The 23,461-nt window shown below is 57.8% G+C and overlaps 2 protein-coding genes across 4 annotated transcripts in view; one reads left to right on the forward strand and one right to left on the reverse strand.

The window, feature by feature from the left end:
* The first annotated feature begins 354 nt into the window (after window positions 1-354).
* On the forward strand, window positions 355-12,956 carry SH2D3A (SH2 domain containing 3A). The gene is made up of 10 exons (XM_074935250.1): window positions 355-381; window positions 468-596; window positions 1,299-1,735; window positions 2,432-2,529; window positions 3,611-4,197; window positions 5,588-5,703; window positions 6,887-7,058; window positions 7,739-7,850; window positions 9,048-9,233; window positions 9,914-12,956. Exons 1-10 carry the CDS (start codon window positions 370-372, stop codon window positions 10,084-10,086), a joined length of 2,022 nt encoding a protein of 673 aa, XP_074791351.1. The 5' UTR covers window positions 355-369; the 3' UTR covers window positions 10,087-12,956.
* A 1,335-nt stretch (window positions 12,957-14,291) lies between these two features.
* The window catches only part of TRIP10 (thyroid hormone receptor interactor 10), a 72,528-nt gene continuing 63,358 nt past the window's right edge, over window positions 14,292-23,461 (reverse strand). For 2 of the 3 annotated variants that reach the window (XM_074934935.1, XM_074934934.1), the window contains 6 exons: window positions 22,095-22,268; window positions 19,773-19,882; window positions 18,530-18,662; window positions 16,060-16,181; window positions 15,554-15,684; window positions 14,292-14,663 (listed from right to left, as the gene is read on the reverse strand). In XM_074934935.1, the coding sequence (XP_074791036.1) occupies window positions 14,515-14,663; window positions 15,554-15,684; window positions 16,060-16,181; window positions 18,530-18,662; window positions 19,773-19,882; window positions 22,095-22,268 (819 nt within the window). In that variant the 3' untranslated portion in view covers window positions 14,292-14,514. The remainder of the gene's footprint in view (window positions 14,664-15,553; window positions 15,685-16,059; window positions 16,182-18,529; window positions 18,663-19,772; window positions 19,883-22,094; window positions 22,269-23,461) is intronic. The other variant, XM_074934936.1, reaches the window with a different exon arrangement.

A 23,461-nucleotide genomic window follows, 5' to 3' on the forward strand; every position in this document is an offset into this window, starting at 1 on the left:
CCCCGATCGGGATCGGCTCCCCCTGCCCCCCGCCATCGGGCTGGGTCCTGTGCAGGCCCCAGTTGAGATTGGGGGTGCCCCGGCCATGCCGGGTGCTGCTCAGCCCTGAAGAGCGTCTGTGCCCTGAAGAGCTCACAGACTAAAGAGACACAGCGAGAGGAAGGATTGGTATCCTGCATTTTATCATTTTGTCTATTTCTCGTTGTCTGCAGTGTCCGGCACAGCGGGGCCCTGATCTCAACGGGGGCATGGACATGCAGGGGGTGGGACTCGGTGACCTCCTGTGGTCCCTTCCAACCCGGATAGTCTGAGATTCTATGACACTGCCCTGTCCTGAGGTCAGAGGCTGGGAGAGATCAGGCTGCGTGGATGGGCCGGGAGGTCAGAGTCCGGGGGGCGGGGGGGGGCACTAAACCAGTTGTTGGGAGGAAGATGTTGCTGCTGACCTGTGACCCTTTGCCGCCCAGGAGGCCTACGCAGAGGTGACCATGGAGTTGGCCAAGGAGAAGCTCAGGAAGGAGCTGGAGGAGGAGCTGAAGCTCAGCACGGAGGAGCTGCGGAGCCACGCGTGGTACCATGGCTGCCTGCCACGGGAGGTACCCACGATTCTGATCTATTAGGCGTATTATGGTAGTGCCCAGAGGCCCCAGCTGAGGTCAGGCCCCATTGCCCTGGCTGCGGCATAGATCCCATGGAGCTCAGTCCCACCAGCCCAGGAGGCTCGGTATCCCTGGTTTACGGAGGGGGACCCAGAAGTGCAGGGAGGGGAAGTGACTTGGCCAAGGTCACACAGAAAGTCAGTGAAAGAGCCAGGGATGGATCCCAGGAGTCCTGACTCCCAGCCCCCCCACCTCCCGCTCTAACCACTAGACCCCACTCCCCTCCCAGAGCCAGGAATGGAACCCAGGAGTCCTGACTCCCAGCCCCCCTCTCGCCCGGCTCTAACCACTAGACCCCGCTCCCCTCCCAGAGCCAGAAATGGAAAGCAGGAGTCCTGACTCCCAGCCCCCCAGCTCTAACCACTAGACTCCACTCCCCTCCCAGAGCCAGGAATGGAACCCAGGAGTCCTGACTCCCAGCCCCCCCCCCAACCACTAGATCCCGCTCCCCTCCCAGACCCAGGAATGAAACCCAGGAGTCCTGTCTCCCAGCCCCCGCTCTAACCACTAGACCCCGCTCCCCTCCCAGAGCCAGGAATGGAACCCAGGAGTCCTGACTCCCAGCCTCCCCCCCCCCCGCTCTAACCACTAGTCCCGCTGCCTGCCATCCCCATCAGTGAACAGCCCTTGTCTCCCCAGGAGGCCGAGTCCCTGCTGGGGGAGGACGGGGATTTCCTGATCCGGGACTCAGGCTCCAGCCAGGGGGACTATGTGCTGTCCTGCCGCTGGCTGGGCGAGACCCTGCACTTCAAGATCATCCGGGTGGTGCTGCGCCCTCGCCAGGGCTACTCCCGCACCCTCTTCCAGTTTGAGCAGGACCAGTTTGACAACGTGCCGGCCCTGGTGCGCTTCTACGTGGGCAACTGCAAGCCCGTCTCGGAGACCTCGGGCGCCGTGGTCTCTCGGCCCGTCAACCGGGACGTGCCGCTGCGCTGGCTGCAAGAGCGCTACGGGGCCACCGGCCAGCCCCGTCTGGACGAGCAGGAGCCGGCCGAGGGGGACGCGGCTCCTGCCCACAGACTCGGCCACCACAGACTCACCGCTGGGGAGATGCCGACAGAGGGGAACCTGCTCCGGTGAGCGCTGGGATGGGAAATGGCACTGGTTAGAGCTGGGGCTGGGAGTCCGGACTCCTGGGTTCTCCGCTCAATTCCAGGAGGGAAATGGGGTCTAGTGGATAGAGCCAGGGAAGGGCAGGGAGTCAGGATGCCTGGGTTCGGTTCCCAGCTCTGGGAGGGGAGTTGGGGCGGGGGGGGGGGGGTTGTGGGTTTGAGCAGGGAGGACTCAGAGTCAGGACTCCTGGGTTCTATTCCCGCTGTATCATAGAGTCACAATGTGACCTCAGGGGAAGCCCATTCCCCTTTCCTTGCCTCAGTTTTCCCATCAGTGAAGTGGGTCTTCTGATCTTCTCACCTGGAGATGGGTTGTGATGCTAAATTCCTTGCTAAGCGCTTTCCGAACCCAGGGGGATAGGGGCTGCCCTGATTATTAACCCTGTGTCTGCCAAACTGCCCCCCGTGCTGTGGGCTGGGTCTCAAAGGCCGGTCCCTGGTGCTGTGTGTGACTCACACGAGTGACTCGGGCTCCAAACTGGCTTCCCCACAAATGATCACGTTCCATGAAGCAGCCCAGCCCTGGCACGGAGGGCAGGATCCCCGATCCAACAGCTGGGCACATTACTCCGGCATCCCCTTCATTCTGGGCATGGGCTCTTTGCTGCTTGGGGGTCTGCAGCAGCCTGGGGCTCACGGTGTCGCCGCTTCTCCCTGCAGGGTGAAAGACAGGAGCGGGAGCCAGCCCACCGGGCTGGATCAGCTGGGCCGGCGCCCCCTGCTCTACACGGCGCAGTCAGACAGTAACCTGCGGACAGGTGCGTGGGAGCTGGGGCTGGAGGGCAAAGGCTGCCTCCACTGGGGGGAGGGGTATTAACCCCTTCAGCCACCTGGGGGGGTACAGGGCAGGGGTTGGTTTGGCTGCTACCTTCAATGCAGTTCCTCTGGATTTACGCCGGTGTAACAGAATTTGTGCAGCCTCCTAGTGCAATGCTCCCAGGTGGTACCGTAATGCACCTAATAGATAAGGTACAGTGCCTAGCATGCTCCTGGTCCATGAGCGGGGCTCCTAGGTGCTACCATAATACATCTATTAGATGCCTTAATATGCAGAAGGTTTAAAACAAACAAAAGGAAGTATTTTTTCACACAACACACAGTTAACCTGTGGAACTCCTTGCTGGAGGATGGTGTGAAGGCCAAGACTATAACAGGGTTAAAAAAAGAACTAGATAAGTTCATGGAGGGTAGGTCCATCAATGGCTATTAGCCAGGATGGGCAGGGATGGTGTCCCTAGCCTCTGTTTGCCAGAAGCTGGGAATGGGCGACAGGGGATGGATCATGTGATGATTCCCTGTTCTGTTCATTCCCTCTGGGGCACCTGGCATTGGCCACTGTCAGAAGACAGGATACTGGGATAGATTGACCTTTGGTCTGACCCAGTGTGGCCGTTCTTATGTATAATGTACAGCGTCTAGCACACTCCTGGTCCACGAGCAGGGCGCCTAGGCACTACCATAATACATCTAATAGATAATGTACAGTTCCTAGCACAACAGGGTTCTGGACCATGACAAGGGCTCCCAGGCATTACTGTAATACACCAAATAACGGACTCCTTACAAGCCAGATCCTCAAGCTGGTGTAAATTTGCATCTCTCCATTGACTCCAATGGAGCGATAGCCCATTTCTGCCAGCTGGGGATCTGGCCCTGCTGCATATCACCATCGCTCTGATTGCCACCCCACTGCTTTCACGCCGGTGTAACTCCCCTGTCCCTAGGGGAGCGACTTCAGATTCACATCAGTCCTGGCTGAGATCAGAACCAGGCTCTGTGGGAACCATGTGTACGGCTGCTCCGCTCCCCACTTTGACATGGTCCCGTCTCCTTCTGCAGGCAGCCCGGAAGTTCCAGCCGGCACCCAGGAATGGAGCAAGCTCCCGCCCCCCTCGCCCGTCTTCCGCACTGGCAGCGACCCCGTGCTGCGGCCCCCCGCCCCCAGGTGCCTGGACCCCGAGGGGGGTGCAGCCCTGAGCGGCTCGGAGGGGCAGCTGCACTCCAAGGCTCCCCCCAAGCCCCTGCGGGCCCCTTCCATGCTGGTGGGCGACACCCCCCAGGAGCAGCCCAGCACCTACTGCGAGCTGGTGCCCAAAGCCCCGGCCGGCCTGCGGAGCCACGTGGCTCGGCTGCACACCGAGGAGAAGTGGCGTGGCCGGGCCCGGGCCACGGACACGGCCTTCGGCTTCCTCGAGGACGAGGGGGTGCCGCTCCCCCGGCCACGCCACTACGAGGAGGAGATGGGGGACTTTGTGCGCCCCCTACTGGAGACAGCCTCCTCCTTCCAGCCCCACAGCTTCCCCTCGCTCCTCCTGCCCCCCGACAACAAGCCCCTGGAACCCGGCGCCCTCAAACGGCTCAAGGACCTCTTCACCCGGCATGACTGCCGGACCATGGCCCTGCATGTCCTCTACATGGACTGTCTGGTAAGGGGGAGCTGGGAGCCAGGATTCCTGGGTTCTATCCCTAGCTCTGAGAGGGGAGTGGGATGTAGTGGTTAGAGCAGGAGGGTGCTGGGAGCCAGGACTCCTGGATTCTATCCCCAGCTCTCAGAGGGGACTGGGGTCTAATAGTTAGGGGGGCAGGGTGCCAGGATTCCTGGGTTCCAGTCCCAGCTCTATTGCCAACTCACTATGCAACTATGGCCTGTGCCTCAGTTTCCCCCATCTGTATGGTGAGGGGGATGATAGGGCCCTCCAGGGCAGTGGGGTGCGGGGAGGTGAGCTGGTTGTGAGGCTTTGAGATCCTTTTTGTGGAAGACCCCATAGAGCCATAGAATTTAAGGCCAGACAGGATCATTGGCCTGGATATCACGGGCTACCAGCGCCATGGTAGCCACTGACACCCAGCACCCAGACACTAAACCTGACTGGCATGGGTAAGTGGGTGGCATTACCCCCTGCCTCTAACAGCCCTGGACCCCAGGACCCCCTGGGAATGCAGTCGGACCCTGGGGGTAAAAACTGGCCACTGGGATCTGTGCACTTGTACCCCAGCCATGCCCAGCGGCTGCTCCGCTCTCCCCTGGGGAGAAGCTCGGGGGGCTTGTTATCCTGCGCGGGTGGCCCCATCTCATACCTCTCCAGCCCAATTAATAGAGAGCTCCTCTCCTCTCACGCCCCAGCCCCACCCGTGGTCCTCAGACTTTCCCCCCTCCAAGTCCCCTCCATTGGACTGGCCCTTCCCAGAGCTGAGACCTTGCCAGCTTAGCGAAGCTGCAGCCTGTGGGTAGAAGGGGTTAAATATTGAGGGGGGGGGGATTGCTTGGGGGGTAGGGGATCTCGGGGGCTATGGAACTGTCCCCACCCCCACCATAAGGGGAATGGGTAGGAGCCCCATAGCTCCGATGGGAAGCAGCCCTGGAGAACAGGAAGTAGGAGATTGGGGTAGTTATAGCGGGTTGGGGTCGGCACTGCCTGTGGGGGGGAGAGCGCCCCCTCCTGAGCCCCCCGCCCTGTTCCTTTGTAGCACAGCACCCCCTAGCATAACTGTGTGGGGAGAGCGCCCCCTACTGATGCCCACTCCCTGCAGCCCAGCGATCCTGGAGATGAGTAGGAGGTAGCTTATGGACCGACGGGGACCCACCCTCCCTGGTCTTTGCATGGGCCTGCTTAAGCCTGGCTGGGGGTACTGCTCGCTCCCCAGTGAATGTGGAATGGGGGGATCGGAGTATCCATGGGCTCTCAGTGTAATAAGACAAGCCCCTGTCCCTTGGGGGACCCAGTGACCTCGCTCCCCCCCCCGCCGGCAGGAGGGTCCCTTTGTCCCGGCAGATCTCGGGCCCTCACCCCTGCGCTTGTTTGTTGCTTGCACCAGGTTGGCAGGATCACCAGGGTGTCCAGGGAGCAGCAGCAGGCGATGGGGGTAAGCTCGGGTCTGGAGCTGATCACCCTGCCTCATGGGCACCAGCTGCGCCTGGACCTGTTGGAAAGGTACCGGCCTGGGGGAGCAGGGTGTGGGGACGGAGGCTGCGGGATGAGGTGTAGCAGTGTTGAAATGCGGCTGCCTCTGGGTGAGGGCGCGAGGATGGCGCAACAGCTCAGCAGGATTTGCACTGGCAGGAGGAGGAGCTGGAGTCTAGTGAAAGCCGCGGGGGACAGTTAGAATAAAACGTGGCCGGGGCATGGCTGGGTAAAGCCCTTTACTGACCACAGAATAGGTTAAGACTGCATTTAACGGCTCATCTGCATGAAAATTTAGTTTGCGGCAAGCTAGGGTGGGAGCCTGCCCCCCCCCCCCCCCTGCACGCTCTGTCCCTGTGCACCCAGGTGACGTGCGACATGCAGTACCAGCTTGTGAATGTGCTTTGAAACACGACTGGATCAACTCACATTTCCAGTGGGCATCAGCCGGGGGACTGGTGGTGGGGGGCGGTTCACACCCCTGGGTGCCGGAGTTATAGGTGTGTAGCGGAGACCAGATCTTAGAGCGCGGCCGGCTGGGGTAAGTTCCCAGCCCCAGCTTGCTGGGGACTAAATGTTTGTGTAGACAAGCTCGGGGCCTCCGGTGAAAGATGGCAGAGCGCCTCCTAGCACTGCAGTGTGGTACTGAGGTCTGCACTGGCTGCCAGGGGGAGAGCACCCCCTCCTGAAAGCCCCACTCACTGCAGCAGACCCCAGTAGCACCACGCTGGGGCATTAGGATCTGCGCAGACTTAGAGCGTGTCTGCGCTACACGCCCTACGGCTGCAACGTGGCCCCCCCCGGCACGACAGAAGGGGTTTTTCCCATCACCAAGCCACCCCCTCCAGCAGCAGTAACTAGGGCAACGGAAGAATTCTTCTGTCACCCTAGGGTGTTTGCACTGGGGCTTAGCTTGGCTTATCTAGATCATAGGGGGAAAGGGGGGGGGATTAATTTCTTACACTTAGGCGGTTAACCTATGTTTTAAGTGGAGACCAGAGCTCAGCGGGGAGCGCTCCCCCTCCTGAGCCCCTCCCCAGGTTACGCAGGGGGTGTTTCCCTTGCAGGTCTCCCATTTAACACACGCCCAAGCCCAGACCTGCTTAGCTTGCCCCAGCTAACGCCAGCCTCCCTTGAGCAGCTACAGTCCCACCGCCCGCCCTGCTAGTGAGCGGTAGGGCTCAGCCCCTTGCGGTGTCTCTGCCCCTTCCAGGCACCATCTCATGGCCCTGGGCATCGCGGTGGACATCCTGGGCTGCACAGGGGGCGTGGCGGAGCGAGCTGCCACCCTGCACAAGATCGTCCAGCTGGCCGTGGAGCTGAAGGGCTCGGCCGGGGACCTGTTTGCTCTGTCGGCCGTGATGAAGGGCCTGCAGCTGCCCCAGGTGAGGGGTGAGCTGGGGGGGAGGGGGGGTGTGACTTAGCTCCTGCTCCCCATAGAGGCCGGCCCTGGCCCCAGCCTATAAGGCAGCCTTGATGAGGCCAACAGAGAAGGATGGTTCGGGCCGGCCCATAGAGAGGGGCGTATGGAATTGTCTTGTCACGGGACGGGCTGTGAGCCCTGGGGAAAAAGACGGGAGGGAGCAGAACTGCCTTGGTCCCCATTAGAGGGGAGGAGAGGGAGGGTTAGGGGGAGGTAACGTGTTAATGGACTAGGGAGACCTGTGACCTTCGGACAAGTCGCTTCTCCTCTCTGGGCCTCAGTTTCCCTTGCCCGCACTGTGCGTGTTCACAGTGAGCTGTGCAGGGCAAGGACTGCCTATGGGTCTGTGCAGCACCCAGCCCATGGGGGAGCCCTCGATCTCAGCCAGCACCTGAGCAACACCTGGCACCAGGTGGCCCCGACCTTGGTCAGTTGGTCTGTGCAGTGCCCGGCCCAGTCTTGAGTCGCTCTATCGTAATGGGATCCAATAGGCCTTGATCTACCCCTAAGGAACGGGACTCCCATCCATCTGGCGAGCGGCCAGCGTCTGGTCCACGACGCTTGCCCCAAGGCATGGCACCCACCGTAGCCTGCCCCCCAATGTCTCACTCCTGTCCCTGCCCCGCCCCCACCACTCTGCAGGTTGCACGGCTGGATCAGACGTGGCAGAAGCTGCGGCAGAGCCACACCGAGAGCGCCATCGCCTTCGAAAAGGACCTCAAGCCCTTCGTGAAACGCCTCAACCGGGGGGAAGGTGAAGCATGGCCCGCTGGGTGCCCAATCCGTGGACCTGAGAGGGGATGGAACAAGCTGGGGAGGGATCTGCCTGGGCAAGGAGGGGACGTGGTGGGAGCATCATGGGGGTGAATCTCGCCCCGGGAAGAGAGGGCTGCAGGGGGTGGTTGACACCTGGAGAGGTGGGAATTAGGCTGGGGCAGGGGGGTATGGACGGATGGCCTCACCTGGGCTTGTGTGCCACCAGCCTGGGCTGGCTCAAAGCCAGGCCCCCTTCCCCCACCTCTGATGCCAAATGGTACAGGTCCCCTAAATGTGCTGCTCTCCCCCCCCTGCAAATACCCTTTTATGCCAGAGCCCTGGCCCAGTCCAGGAGGATGGCTTTCCCAGTGGTTAGAGTGCTGGCCTGAGACTAGGGAAAACCAGCTTCAAGTCCCGGCTCTGCTCCAGTATCCCGGTGGACAAATCACATAGGCCCTTTGTGCCTCAGTTTCCCCATCTGTACAATGGGGATGAGAGCCCTGCCTCTCTGGGGGTGGTGAGGATAAATGCATTAATGACAGCAAGGTGCCCAGCTGCTAGGGTGGTGGGTGCCAGGTCAGTACCTAAGCTAGAGTGGACATCCTTCTTTCTGTCCATGCGGGGGAAGAGGATTCCTGTCTCAAATGGGGTCCGATCCTCTTCTTCTCCCAGCATCCCCTGCACTAAGCCTCAGTGCTGGCCATGGATCCACCCTTTACACCAGGGCTGCATTTCACCCTCCGTGGCCAGTCCTCCTTACTCTAGCCCCAGCCTGCAACAGCAAAGCATCATTCAGGTAGAAGGGAGAGAATTAGACCCTCCCCCCCAGGCCCCGTACTGACTAACGCTAGGTGTGACGGGTGATGGCTGGAAGCATCTACAATCATGTGGGAGGGCGCGGGGGAGGGGAAGCTGGTGCCCATTTATCCGAGCAGCTTCCACTGCAGTTTCGGGGCGGGGGGATGTGATTAGGACAGACCTCTTCTGGTTGCCTGGTTGCCTGATACATCAACCCCAGTGGCTAGACTTGCAGAGACCAAGGCCCGAGATAAAAGAGCTGTTGCTCGAGCAGCCACGGTGTGCATGTCTGGGGTTGCCGGCCCAGCTCCCGCCGGGTGCCTGGCCTCCAAGGCACAGGCTGGATACGCGACCCTGCTTGGAGGTGGCTCTCTGACCCCTTGTCCCCCTACTGCAGGGAACTCCTCCCCCGGAGAGGTCGCCGTCCCTCACCTCCTGCCTCTCATCAGCCTCATGGAAGGGGAGCAGCTCTGGGACGACCACGAGGAGAGCTGCGACCTCCTCTTACGGACGCTGGAGTCCGCTCGCTCCATCGCCACCAGCGCCGGGGCATACAAAGCCACCGCAGAGGCCAAGCTCCAAGGTAGGGCTGCAGGGAGCCCGGTCTATCTGTTGGGGCAGGCTGAAGGTTTTCCAGAGCCTCAGTGGAGTTGTAGTTCGGTTACCTCGTCATGCTCCCTATTGTCTCTGGGCTGCGTTCCCCAGCTGGACTACATCTCCCATGATGCCCCCCTGACGCCATTGCTTCACTGCCCCATGAAGTGATGCTGTAGTGAATCATGGGAGATGTAGTCCAACGAGGGAGCTCTGCCCCTAGAGGTGATAGTGGATATGCGGCCACTGCACTGCAACTCCCACAAGGCAGGGCCGAGGCAGATCCAGACAGTAACATTCTCAAACCCAGCTGTGATGGAAATGGTTTGAGTAGCCCCAGTGGATGTAGAGCTCGGTCTCGCCTTCAATAAAGCCAGTTCTTAGTCCCCGGGCCTGCGATTACACAGACAGCATAGGAAGGTGGGGGAGGGATAGCTCAGTGGTTTGAGCATTGGCCTGCTAAACCCAGGGTTGTGAGTTCAATCCTTGAGGGGGCCATTTAGGGATCTGGGGCAAAAGTTGGGGATTGGTCCTGCTTTGAGCAGGGGGTTGGACTAGATGACCTCCTGAGGTCCCTTCCAACCCTGATCCTCTATGAAGGAATGAGCCAGAGCCCCAGCTCTCCTGCACCTCTCAGCCCTTCCCTGGTATCTTCTCTCCTCTTGCTAGGATTCCAAGCCACGCCGGAGCTCCTCGAAGCTTTCCAAACCGAGTTTGCGCTCCGCTTATTCTGGGGCAGCAAAGGAGCGGCCGCGGACCGGGCTGAGCGCTACAGGAAATTTGACGCCATCCTCACGGTGCTGTCCCAGAAACTAGAACCAGCGAGGAAAACGGAGCCCTGAGTTTCCTCCACCGCCACGGCACAGCCCACGAACAATGGCTTGCAGAGCCAAGACAGGATGGAGGAGCGACAGCGCCCCACTGCCTGGAGATCTCTCCCCTAGCCTGGCCACCAGCGCCGGTAGCAGGATGGGGGCAGGGGAACGAGCCCAAGCCCAAAAGCCTCCTGGGCCCCGGGCTGCGGAGGACGGGGGGTACAGAGATTTCAGCGGCTTTACGCCCGGGCAGTATTCTACCAGCCCCCCGCGCCTTGCTGCTGGAGGCGGCTGCTCCGTGTGCAGAAGCTTGCAGGAGTGAGGAGGATTGGTGGACCCATTGCACCCACGGCTTTTTAAATGCAAAATGCCACTGCAGCTGCAGCTTCCCCCGCCTCTTTGCCAGCGTGGGAGGGTGTGAGATGGTGAAAGGGAGCAAAGGAGCAGGGGGGATTCCCCCTCCCAGCAAAGTGTGTGTGGGCGGGGTGGTGGTTGTAGCAATAGTAATAAACCAAAGCCTTCCAGCTGGTTTTGGTAACGGCTGCAAAGGGTTTCTCCAGGCCCTGGGGTGCTGCAGTTATGCAGGGGCGGCAATGCAGGGCTCTGGCAGAGGGGGGCTAAGTTGCAGCCTGGGGCAAGTTGGAGTGGTGCAGGAGGAGCGGGGCTAGAACTCTCAGCCTGGGGCTTGAGGGCTGTTGCCTTTCCCAGGACAGGGCAGGGCGGTAGACACCCATTGGGCCCTTCACCCCCTTCAGGGGGTGCCCTAGCCTGAAGGGGGATCCATGCCCTGCCCCCTTAGAATGACCACTGGAGGCTTAGAGGATGTTAAAAATCTCTGCCCCTACCCCCTTCTCCCCTGAAATGAAGCGGTTTTGTGCTGCCCTCAATGCATTGGGGGAGCTCCCCTGAGCGGGGGTGGCAGGGGGGCTGTTATCTCTGCCCTGGAGGTGAAGAATTGCCTAATGGTTACAGCAGGAGACACCTGGGTTTGGCTGCCAGTTCTGGCAGGAAACATGCTGCAGCAGTGGGAGCAGAAGGGGTGAAGACCCAGGAGAGGCCGGCCAGGAGTTAGACTAGGACCCTCGTAGCGTCCCCACCCCCAGCCTGGTCCCCCAACCTGAGCCCAACACGCTCCTCAGCCGAGGGCAGTGGGGAAGTGAAACCAGACAATGCACCACAGAGGGGAACAGTCCAAGCCAGGCTGTGGTGTCCCCCCCCAAGTCTATGCTCATGTGAGGGGAACCAGCTTGAGGCGGTGCCCCCCCCAAGTCTATGCTCATGTGAGGGGAACCAGCTTGAGGCGGTGCACGTCCAATGCCCCAAGGAGCGGCTGGCCAGGAGGGTTATGCCCATGAGAGCCTAAGCTGGGAATTTAAACGAGGGTAGTTACAACGGGGCTTAGCCCTGTGTGGATGCTCTGAACTCAGGCTAAGCCCTTGTCTATGGGGGAAGGTGAGGGTGTGAGGTTTAAGGCCCCTGCTCTCTGTAAACCAATGCACACTCCAGCTCAACTAAACTGCTCTTCCATTCATGGGGTCCCCCTCTCTTCCCCACATCCACTGTGGAGTAAGAAGGGGGGTGGCTGGAGACAGCACAAGTGTGACTGGCCCCCTGCTCTACTCTAGCAGAAATTAGCAATTGAAATGTTGCCTCTAACACACTATTGAGAACTTCCGAATGGAAGTAAAAGTACCACGTCCCTGACAGGGAAACTGAGACAGGCCTATAGTCACACAGCAAAATCAACGGAAGGCAAAGATAGGACTCCACACCTACTTGAGCCCATGCCCCTCCCACAGTTGAGAATAGAACCCAGGAGTCCGGACTCCCAGTCCCCCTCCTCCCCTGGGCCTAGCCCTGCTAATGGAACCCAGGAGTCCTGGTGGCCAATTCCCCCTACTCTAAACCCACTAGCACCCTGTGAGGGCACCTGTGTTCTGGTCTGCCACAGCGCAGCTGGGGGGTTGTCACTGCCTCTGTGCCTCCGTTTCCCCAAGTGAAAAACAGGGATAATCATTCCTTAGCTCTGTCCTCACTGAAAAACCAGGATGCATTTCTACTGCCGGGTAGCCACAGGAGGGCTGGACATCGCATTAGCAGACAGGGTAATTTACCTCAGGCGAGGTAGTCCAGAACAACCCTCCAAAGCTGGGGCTGGCCTCAACTAGCTACATAGCATTTAAAAGCTTCCTGGGCCACATCCCCATCCAGGCTCTCCAGCACATGAGCAAAAAAGAAGCACCCTTAACTTGTGAGCCAACACACTGACGCAAGGCAGAGCTCCAGGGAAGAGCGGGCGTAGCCTCAGGGAAACCTTAAGCCCCTCCGTAGTTTGTAGCGGGACCTGCTGGCACCTGGGAACACCAGACCCTGCCTCGGCCACACGAGAGCGTCCTCACCTGTATTAGAATCCCTCAGGGTTTGTCTTCGCAGTACAGCTGCATCGCTGTAGTACTGGTGTGAAAACGCTCCTCTCCCGCCGGGAGAAACTCTCCCATCAACAGAGCGCCGGGTACACAGGGGGATAAGTCGGTATAACTGCATTGCTCAGGGGTGTGGATTTTTCACACCCCCTAGATCGACAGAGGGGGCGTGGTGTAGACCTCGCCTTAGTGAGGACGAGGCCCGGCTGCCTGGCCCCCGGGCCACCACAGTGGGGTCCTGCTCTCAGCTGGGGGGCTTCTAGACAGGATGGTAACCTACACAACTAGCCGCGCCCCTCTCCCTAAGAGCAGGGTGGGCTAGGTGGCGCTGGAATACGGACGAACCGCTCTGCTCCCCTCCCACGGCCGAAACAAACCGAGGCCACAGAGTCTGTACTGTTTTTATAAACTTCTTAAAAACTGCACTGGGGAAGGGAAGAGAGAAATCAACTATTTACATAAAGTGTAAAAGGCACCAGGCTGCAGAGGAAATACATTCTATGGCTCGGGGGCTCCGGGCTCCGGCACAGCGACCCCCCCCCCCCCCCGACCAACTTCTCAGAACCAGAGGGGAGACAGGATCTGCCTCTTTCCCCCCCCCCCAGTAGGGTGAACAGACACCAAGACCACCGGGACATTTACACTTATGTTACGGGTTAACTGAGGCATAGGCTAAAACGAGCAGTAATTGGTCACTGTATAAAAGGCTAATATATTAGAGTCCTCTAAAAAAAAATTATTACACACAAGGGGTGGGCTGCAGCACAGACCCCTGGGCTCCCCCCAGCAAGATCAGCCCCCCCCCCCCCCAGGGGACAGATTCATTTATGCAGCAGGCACTTTATGCATATTTTTCCCCCCTTGGCTGGGGGGGGGGTTTGGAGTCTGGGGAATAAAGTGCATGTCATGGCCCCAGCGGTGGAAGGGGAAGTGGACTGGAGCTCGGCCAACGCTCGAGCTGGTGGCATGAGCTGCAACAGGCACTCGCTCCCCCCCAGGGCCAGGTGAATTGAGACCCACGGGCCCTGGCAGAGAATGGCCGGAGGTTCAGGCCCGGGGGCTCCCGGCCGGCTGGCACCTCTGTTCCATTAACATCTGGGCTGGGGCCAGCCTAAGCGGGGAGCCACAGGTCCTGGGTTCAAATCCCAGAAAGGAAACAACTGACCCAGGATTGAGGTTCGGCATGCTGCTTAACATACACCTGGAAGACGCCCAGATGCCAGGGTGATGAACGTGGAAGAATCAATGCACTTTCTATTCCATAAGCCCCCCCCCCCACCTCCACCAATGGGCTCTGCCCATCACACCCACATTGAGCCTGGATCCCTTTGCCCTAAACTAGCAGGAGGCGGTGCAGCTCCCTTCACCCCAGAGACCTCATGCACCCCCCCCTCCCCACAGGAGGAAATAACAACAGGCTCCTATGAGCCCCACCCAGGAGGGGGTGGGGGGTAGCATGGGAACCATGTCCCTATTGAGTATAGAGGGATGGAATCTGAACCATACCCCCTTGTGGACACAGGGATTATTGCAGCCACCTCCCTGGGGGAAATGTGGGGTTCACAGCCCAGGTGCTTAAGAGCAGGGGAGAGGGCAGGGTGCAGCAGATGCTTTTAGGAGGAGGTTGAGTTACTCACTCACTCACGGGGAACTGACAGAGGGGGCACAGTATGGGAGTATGCAGGGGCAACAGCCAGAAACCCAGTCCACCCCTCCCCCCAGGACCCACTGCGACCTCCCCCCGCAAGCCGAGAGGCCGTGCTGAAATGTGAAATGCCACAGAGCTGGGGCTTGGGCAGAAGGGGGTGATGGGGGGGGTTTCTCCTTCCCCTCACAGGCGATCTGCTTTGCAAGCAGGCACCACTGCTTGCCCACGAGGGCCACTTGTCTACGCCGGGCCAGGGGCCACTTCCACACCTGTACCCATGAGTCCCAACCCCCGGGCTCCAGCAGCGCTGCTCCAATCCCCGCCGCCCCCCCTGCAGCTCCACGAGCCAGCTGCCGCTCTCCAGCCGGGCGGGGAGGCCCGAGCTCAGTTCAGGGTGACCCGCAGGTAGGACGTCGGCACGTAGCCCTCATCGCCTTTGCTCCTCCGCACACGGGTCCAGCCGTCACCTTTGTCCTCCTCCATCAGGCTCAGCTCCTCCCCCTCCGTCATGGAGATGGTGCCTTCGCTGGAACCTGGGGGGAGAGGGAGGGAGGAACGGGGTGGGGGAAATCCAGGCAACGGGGTGAGAAGAATCGCTCGTTTCAGAGCTCAGCTAGGTTCCCCTCCCGCATCCCTGTGAAGGGATGGGAGGGCCTGTATGTTAGAGCTCTCAGAAGCCCTGGGGGATCACACCTGCAGCAATAGGCCACTGGGGGCTGGAAGTTTCCACTGGAAGACATGGGTGAATGACACAGACCCTAAATGACCCTTCCTTGTCCCCCATTAGCCAGGAAATATCCCAATGGACAGCAGTTAGAGGGAAACTTATGCCAAACCCCTACCTGGGGGTGTGGACCGAACAGGGGGTTGGAGATGTAGCCTGCTTGGCGGTGAAGGCTCCAACCCCTAAGTGGAGTTTGAACTCAAGGCCTTTCAGTATTAAAACCTTTCAGTAGGTTCCTACTGTTTGACCTAAAGGAGGAGCTCTGTTAGCAGCCAGCACTAGTAAGACTGTTATCCTCATTGCGCACCAGTCACTGGGATGTGGAGGGAGGGGGAAGTGGCAAAGGATGGTTGAAAAATTTCCAGCAGAAAATTGGTTTTTGACTAAATGAGATTTTTCAGGTCAAGTAACTGCTTCCCATGGAAATGTCCATTTTCTGTTGAAAAACTACCCAAAAAGCAGAATAATTTTTTATGAGGAAATGCTGCCATGATGCCTCATGGGAGTCATGGTTCAGGTGTGCCTCATTCTCCTTTCTGGGCCCAACTCCCAAGCGAGACTTCATTTCCCATGATGCACCATGGCCCAAGACTCCCATAATGTACTGCTTTCTCAGTCAAAGAGGGGCAAGACCCTGGTGAATCACGGGAGATGTAGTCCACCCTGGGACCCTGGCTCCGAAGTGTCTTGGGCGAGTACCTTCAAACTGGTACATGGCCACACAGGTGCCGATGGGCGAGGCCAGGTCCTCCTCGAAGTCCTCATCAAACTCTGTGTAGATTGGCTGGTTCAGGGCATCTTGGCTGTCATCAGAGTGGGTGGCATCAGGGCTGAGGGGGGAATGACACAGGGTGAGCGGCTGTTTCTGGGGGGTAGCTCCAGCCACAGGGAGTCCAGTGTGGCTGTTCAGAAGGAGTGTGGTCTAGTGGTTAGACCAGGGGGTGGCAGGCCGACAGCCAGGACTCCTAAATTCTAATCCCCATTCTGGGAGCGGTGCAGGATCTAGTGATGAGAACAGGGAGCTAAGGAGCCAGGACTCCTGGGTTCTGTTCAATGAAAAAAATCCTTCCCTCGCGAGACAGACGGCACCCAGCCCAGAGATCCCAAACCACACATGCAGATGACGATTCAGCAGCACCCACACCTGGGTATTACGGCTGCCTGCTCCCTCTAGCTCCTGGAGGCAGGACATTTCACCTCCTCACCTGTCCTTCTCGTGGGAGCCGTTGTTGTTCAGGGAGGTGGCGTGGTCCAGGTGACGGCTCTGTCTCAGGATGCTGTCCGGCCGGTTACTCAGCATTCTGCTCTCTGCTTCGGCCAGCCATGACTGGGAGGCGCGGGGGAGAAAGAGAGGTTCAAGCATTTCATTCCTGCCTCCCCACAGCAGAGACGGCTCGCACACGGGGCAAGCGTCTTCATTCACATGGGGCTTCCTTCTCTGCTCCTAGGCCTAGTCTCCTGGCAGGGCATGCCCCTCAGCAGCTGTCCCGCTGTGGGGTCTTGGCCCCATCCCTACCCTCAGACTATCTACAGACCCAGCCCTCGGCCAGACAGTCAGGTGCTTTTCCAGAGCAGCTGCAAGTACCCCGATGGTCAGTTCTGCTCCAGGCTTCACGCAGTCTTTGGGCTCCCCATATTTTGTCTTGCCCGCCCCGCCCCCAGTGTAAGGTAGTGCAAAATCAGAGCTCAGAACCCAGGAGTCTTGCTCCCTGCTCTAACCACTAGAGCCCCATTCCTCCATGGCGGTGCTAAGCGTAAGCAGACTAAGCAACTGCTTAGGGCCCCAAACGGCTCAAGGGGGACCCGCTTTAGTAATACCCCCAAGATACCATTCACCTTATTTAACAAGCTTATCAGTAATGCGTGTTGGTATATTTGTTATGGAAATACCACTCGTAGTTTTAGGAGGTGGGTGAGGGGCAATGAGGGGGGGCTCCCCCCCAAATATTTCTGTTGAGGGCCCCCAATGGGCTAGCACCGCCTCTGCCACTTCCTCCAGAGCTGCAAATAGAACCCAGGAGTCCTGCCTCCCAGCGAGTTTGATACTGGAGTGGGCAGGATGGGATTGTAGCTGAGACATGGGCTATGTATGCACTGTAGGAACAGGACACACCCAAGAGGGTCTGAATCACCAGAGGAAGGGGCGGGGGAAGTTGCCACGACCTGTGCTTTTATCAGGTTATGCAAACCCAGCCGACTCATTCATAAAATATACCGGTGGCCGAGAGTAACTTCCTTAGCGAATAAGGAAACTGGGCAGAGCCTTTTAACAGGATTGTGTAGTGTAACGTTCGTTGCTTGAGAAAGAAAGCGACTGAAGGCCCAGGTTGTTTCTATGAATGAAACGATACTGAACACTGGGTTACACACGATTCACCCCAGAATAACTTAGGCCTGACTCAGCTGCTCATAAATCAAACCAGCAGCCTTTGAGTCATAAGGACACCTACCCTGAGAACCAATGCGGTCGTGACACCATTATTTGTAGGGTCTCTGCCTGGTTTAAGATATTTTCTCATCTTTTGATATTATTCATATTGTGGGTAATGCCTAGGAGCCTCAGTCATGACCCAGGTCTCCGTTGTGCTAGGTGCTGTACATTATTTATTAGGTGTATTACGATAGTGCCTAGGCACCCCCGTCATGGCCTAGGTCTCCACTGTGCTAGGTGCTGTACGAACACAGAACAAGACGCTGGTCCTTGCCCCAAATAGCTTCTAATCTGAGTGGGACCCCACTACGCCTTAGAGAAGCAGGATGGTGCAGCAGATAGGGCACTAGCCTAGGACTTAAGTCCCAGGTTCAAGTCCCTGCTCTGCCACAGACTTCCTGTGTGACCCTGGGCAAGTCACTTAGCTTCTCTGTGCCTCAGTCTCCCCATCTGTACAATGGGGATAACAGCTTTGCCCTGGGAGGATAAATACACTAGAAATGGTGCGATGCTCAACTGTGACGGGGACCAGATAAGGACCTGAAATACTTAGAATCTCTCAGTAAGACAATGGACAATGAGTGGACCTGGAGCACACTGTGCTGGGGACCAGACAATTTTGACCATGTATTTATGTCGGTTAGGGGTGTGATTTTTTACATTCTTATTGCAATATACAAATGATTTTGCCAACGTCGCTTATTTTGCTTGCAGAACCAGCAGACGCTACCCCACCGAAAGCGCTCTTCTGCCACTACAAGCTGCGTCTACACTAAGAGTAGGCTTCCTAGCGTCCACCTGCTAGCGTAGGTGAGGCCTTAACAAATGCAGAGTAGCGTGGCCTAGTGGATAGAACACTTAGCCAGGGACTCAGGAGATCTAGGTTTTATTCCCAGCTCCGACACAGGCCTGCTGGGTCAGCCTGGGCAAGTCACTTCCCCTTTGTTTTGTCTCAGTTTCCCCCGCTGTAACATGGGGATAACGCAGCTCCACGGATGAAAAGCGCTTGAGAAGAGTGCGGTGCTGTTACAGGGTTCAGCCACTAGAGGGCGATAAAGACCTCCCTTATGGCTTTACCGCACTTTGAACCGGTTCAAAGGAAGGACTGGCCGGACACACGGGGCATCGCGTTGTCTGGAGCCACAGATGGCAGGACAGCAGAGCCGGATGCGTGGATTCCCAAAGGGGCCTGGGGAGCGTGTCAGAGGTAACCCCACCCCGTGACCCCCGCACTCCCCCCTTACCTCGTACTTCTGGATTTCTAGGCGCAGCTTCTCGATGTTGCTGAGGGTCTCCGAGATCTTTGGCTCCAGACTAGCGGGGTCGCCCATCTGGGGCGTCTTCTGGTACACGTCCTTCATCTTGTTTAAGGCATCTCTGGGGGGAAGGGGGGGGGGGGGGAAGAGTTCGGGGAAGGAATTTAAAGGAACAGCACACACAAAATTTCTGCCTTCTGGCAAAGAGATTTGAATGCAAATTGTAGGATGAAAACTGATTGGTTCCCTCCCTTTATATCCTCCTGCACATAGAGAGAACAAGGGGAAGGAGTTCTTCCTAACAGATGGGCACTGGACTAGGAGCTACATAACATCAGAATGGCCTCACTGGGTCAGCCCAATGGTCCATCTAGCCCAGTATCCGGTCTTCCGACAGTGGCCAGCGCCCGATGTTTCACAGGCACTGAACAGGACAGGCAATTATCGAGTGATTAAACCCCTGTCATCCACTTCCAGCAAGCAGAGGCTAGGGATGCCCAGAGCATGGGGTTGCGTCCCTGACCATCTTGACTAATAGCCATGGATGGACTTATCCTCCAGGAACTTATCTAGTTCTTTTTTGAGCCCTGTTTAGTTGTGGCCTTCACAACATCCTCTGGCAAGGAGTTCCGCAGGTTGACTATGCGTTGCGTGAAGAGCACTTCCTTTTGTTTGTTTTAAATCTGCTGCCTAGTTCTTGTGTTATGAGGAGTAAACAACACTTCCCTAGTCACTTTCTCCGCACCAGTCAGGATTTTATAGACCTCTATCACACTCCCCCTTAGTCTCTTTTCAGTTACTGGCTGTGCCCCGACCTGGGGGAAATCATTTCTCCTCCTCCTATTTTCCCATCCTACCCTGGTCTATTTAGACTGTAGACAAACTGGGGCAGGGACTGGCTCTCACAATGCACGTCCAGCGCCTGGCACAATGGGGCCGCCCATCTCGCTTGGGTTCACTGTACAATGATTATTTGAAGGGGTGATTACAGTGCAAGCGCACACGGTATGTGGAAATAGCATTTCCCTATTGTGCGCAATCTACAGAACTCACTGCAGCAGGAGGCCAGACTGTGGATAAACCCTCAGGGACTAAGAGCCTGGAGAAGGGTGGTGCATTGTGGGAGTCCCTGTCCATGAAGCCTCATGGAAGATGTAGTCCAGCAGGTGAGCCGCCACCAGAGAAGGAGAACAAAGACAGGAGGCACCCAAAAGGCACCGCGCGCTTGTACCTCTGGTCGATTTCCTTCTGCAGCTCCCGGTTCCTCTCCTCGATCTTCTGCTGCAGCTTTTTCCTCCTCTGCTCTGGCGGCAAGTGGCTGAAATCTTCCGTGATCACAGGCTGGCGGTGGGAAGGGGAAGAAAAGGATACATCAGTTCCCTTCATGATGAAACACCCCCCACCCCCTTCACACCATGGGTTGCAGGGGCTGCCGACGGCCCCTGCCCTGACTTGCAAGATGCTGGCCAGTGCCAGGGGAACGTGCGTGTCCCTCTCTGAGGGCCCGGGCCTCCTCAACCTTCACTGGTCACTGGGAGAGCTCGGTACCTAGCAGGATCGGGACAGCTCTTGGAAGCAGGGCAAGACGCTGCACGAGGCCATTCTGCAGCAGTGGCCGGGATCCGGAGATCTAGGGTTGTGCAGCGAAGAGCGCTTGGCACCTAGCTGTCAGGGAGACACCAGCCACGGCCCTGCAGCTTTACACCAACGCGGGCCGGATCTCGGCCTCCACCAGCAGCACGGAGGGTTAAGATCCTGGTTCTCTCCGGCTGCAGAACCCTCAGCCCGTGGAGGAGGGGACAGCTCACAGCATCCGCCCCAGCAGTTCCAGCTACGGGGGAAACCCAGCACTGAGCTGGGACTCAGGAGACCCGGGTGGCCTCCGGCAAGTCACTTGGCGGACAGGCCTTGGACAGCGGTGTGCAGCGCTACAGCCCCGCGTAACCAGGCCCAGGCAGAGCAAAGATCAGCCCATCAAGGCCAGGTCCTCGGAAGCATCAGGCGCTGCTCGAGATGCTACTAGCTGGACCGTGGTCCGGCCTGGCAACACTTTTATTCACACGACAAAGTTACTCAATTGGAGAGCAACTAATTTCCACCCCTTGCCGAGGCAGCACCAAGCAAAGGCATCTGTGATTTTTTTTATTTTTTTTTTAAAAAGCGAAACACACTGGGATCCTGGCACAATAACCACGTGCCCTCAGCCTGGTAGAGTCAGGGCCCCCCCACGGCATGGAGGGTGAAAGCCATGTGGGCAAGCCCTGGTTTGTGGAGGTGCTCCTACGTCCTGGGAATACCGGAGGTGGCGGGGGGATAGGTGCAGGGGGAGAGGGAGAGAGGAGATGAGAAATTGGCTGCTGGATTGGGTCTTCGGTCTCCTGCCTTGCAATGGTTTATTTAGAACAGGAAACGGTTTGATGTTGACTGGGGCTTGACCCCACCCCCACAGAGTCTGTACCCCAAGCAGCAAATGCAGCTTCCTAACAGGAGAAGGCAACAGAAGGGAAGCCTGGAAAGCAAGGGATGGCTTGGGGTTTGATGTGGCTCAGGAGCGGAGGCTGCAAATGCTCCTGGCTGGGGGATGCAAAAGGGGAAGCTCCTGGTTCGGACGGGCAGAACAAGGTGGAATATGGTGCTGTGAGGGGCAGGCGAAGGGCTGGGCTAGGAAGACTGGAAGGAAGGCGCGTGTCTGGGGAGCCGATGTTTTTGAAATGGGTGGAAGCACTGACTGCTGTACCATGCAAGGGAGGCTGGAGCTACGTGGAAAAGAGCGAGAACATGGGGGTTTAAGAACTGACCAGTAAAATAAGAAATAATTGGGTGCATGCTGGGGCTAGGTGAAAATTCCCATGGAAACTGAATTTTTATGGGAAAAACTTGGATTTGGGGATTTTGGGGAAGCGCATCTGCTTTGGGCAGAAAGATCTGATGTTCTCATTGAGCAAAACAAAGACCTGAATCCCAAGGCATTTAGATTTGACTATGCTGCCGCGGTGCCTCCTGGGAGTTGTAGTTCAGTTAGTCTCTGTCAAGCTCCTTCAGCAGACTACATCTCCCATAATGCACCACAGCCTGCCCTCTTTGTAGGGGGAGGTGGTGCATCATGGGAGATGCAGTCCCATCAGGAGCCGAGCTCACAGCGGAGAACAGGGACATGAAGCAACCGAACTGCATATTCCTATTCTCCTTTGTGAGCTCGGCGCCGGATGGGACTGCATCTCCCATGATGCACCACCCCTCCTTACAAAGAGGCCACACCATGGTGCATTATGGGAAATGTTGTCCAACCAGGGAGCCTGGTCCAGAGGACAATGGGCTCATAAGGCACGAGAACTACAGCTCCCAGGAGGCACTACGGTAGCATTTCTGAATAGTTCCATTTTCAGGGGGGTTTTGCCAGAAAGCCAAAGTAGGTGCAAAAGGGCCTTAAAAAAAACCTTTAAGCCTCCTTCCTGCACAGCCCCGCTGTGTTTCTCTCTTTGCAGGTGCCCTTCATAACAGCAGCAACTTCCCCCGGGTTGGTACAAAGCAAAAGACAAGACACAAAACTTACCCCCCGTTTGAGGCTGCGGAAGGAGGCGATGCGGGGTTTGACTGTCTTATTGATCTCATTCAGACAGTAAGACAGAGGGTCCCGGGTGAATTTGGGGGATGGAGGTCCGTTGGTGGCAGACGAGGAAGGAGGAGGAGGGGCAGAGATCACCGGGGAGAGGGGAGGGGGTGGGAGCTAGGGACAGACAAAGGGACAACAGAACACATGGGGACACACAATGGAGAGAACTCTGTAAGAAAATAAACAGGCACGCACACACACAAAAAATCCCCCAACACAGCACAGGGAGTAAAGGGGAGAGGGGTCAGGACAAGCTGCACCATCACAACCCACCAGCCGGGGGCAGCGAGGGGGAGGAGGGGGAGGCCCACCACCCATTTTGGCTGTCTCCCACGTGTAGGGAATCCCAGCAGCGAAGGGAAGGGGATTAGGCTCAGAACCCTTTCAAGGCCAAGTATTGTTCAAATGATCCTAAAGGGACCCGAGTCCCATGGGAAGACAAAGGACTTTGGGTGCCTAATTCCCCTAAGACCCTTGGAAATACTCCTGTGTTAAACCCTTGGGGTCCCATCCTGCACCAGGGGTGTGACTGACACCATGGATTGGGCCCCACCCTGCACCCTTGACCCTTCCTCGCACCCATGTGACTGGGAAGCTTGACACCGAGAAGAGGACCCAGCTTTCGGCTCCCACCTTCCTCTTTGTAGAGGGGCACTTTGGTGGGAAAAGTGAACTTTGTTCATGTCTCCCATGATGCACCACCTACCCTCACAAAGAGGGGAGACCATAATGCATCATGGGAGATGGTAAGGAGACTTGGGGAGGGGGGCATGTTACAACAGGAGATGAGCAACATGAAGGTCCCTTGTCTGCTAAACCAGAGGCTGCTTTGCTCCTACAGGCCTGTGTATACCCCCCCCCCCGATCTCACTCTCTCAGCCTACCTCCCCAAGACCAGCCTGCACCCCTTCCCATCACAGGCCCCCCCACTAGGGCAGCTTGAAGAGTTTCGCTGGATCCAGGCCTAAATTCCTGCCAGCTTCAGTGTGGTCTGTTGGTCTCATTCCCTTTAGCAAACCCCTGCCAGGGTGTGGGGGGAATATCCATTCCCCTACCCCACCCCTTACAGTAAGCTATTAGTCCCTCCATAGGGATCCTTCCATATGATAACTCCCCCCCACCCCTTCTTGAGTGCCTTGCACCCCATGACATATCCCCCCATAGAGGGAGCTTTTGGTTAACTGATACACCCTCACCCCAGAGGTCACCTACCTCAGCTGGAGTGGGGGGGGGGGGGGGGAAGGAGAGGGGTGTGGAAATCTGAAGGCAGGATAGAAGGGTCTGCAGGAAGCAATCATGGGAACACA

Source organism: Natator depressus, chromosome 20, assembly GCF_965152275.1.
Source record: "Natator depressus isolate rNatDep1 chromosome 20, rNatDep2.hap1, whole genome shotgun sequence".
In the NCBI taxonomy this organism is placed as follows: domain Eukaryota; kingdom Metazoa; phylum Chordata; order Testudines; family Cheloniidae; genus Natator; species Natator depressus.

Bases quoted from the DNA above. Each gene is read 5' to 3' on its own strand.
- SH2D3A (XM_074935250.1), top strand. The intron at 4,198-5,587 runs GTAAGGGGGAGC...TGCTTGCACCAG, and splicing joins TCCTCTACATGGACTGTCTG to GTTGGCAGGATCACCAGGGT. The intron at 9,234-9,913 runs GTAGGGCTGCAG...TCCTCTTGCTAG, and splicing joins CGCAGAGGCCAAGCTCCAAG to GATTCCAAGCCACGCCGGAG.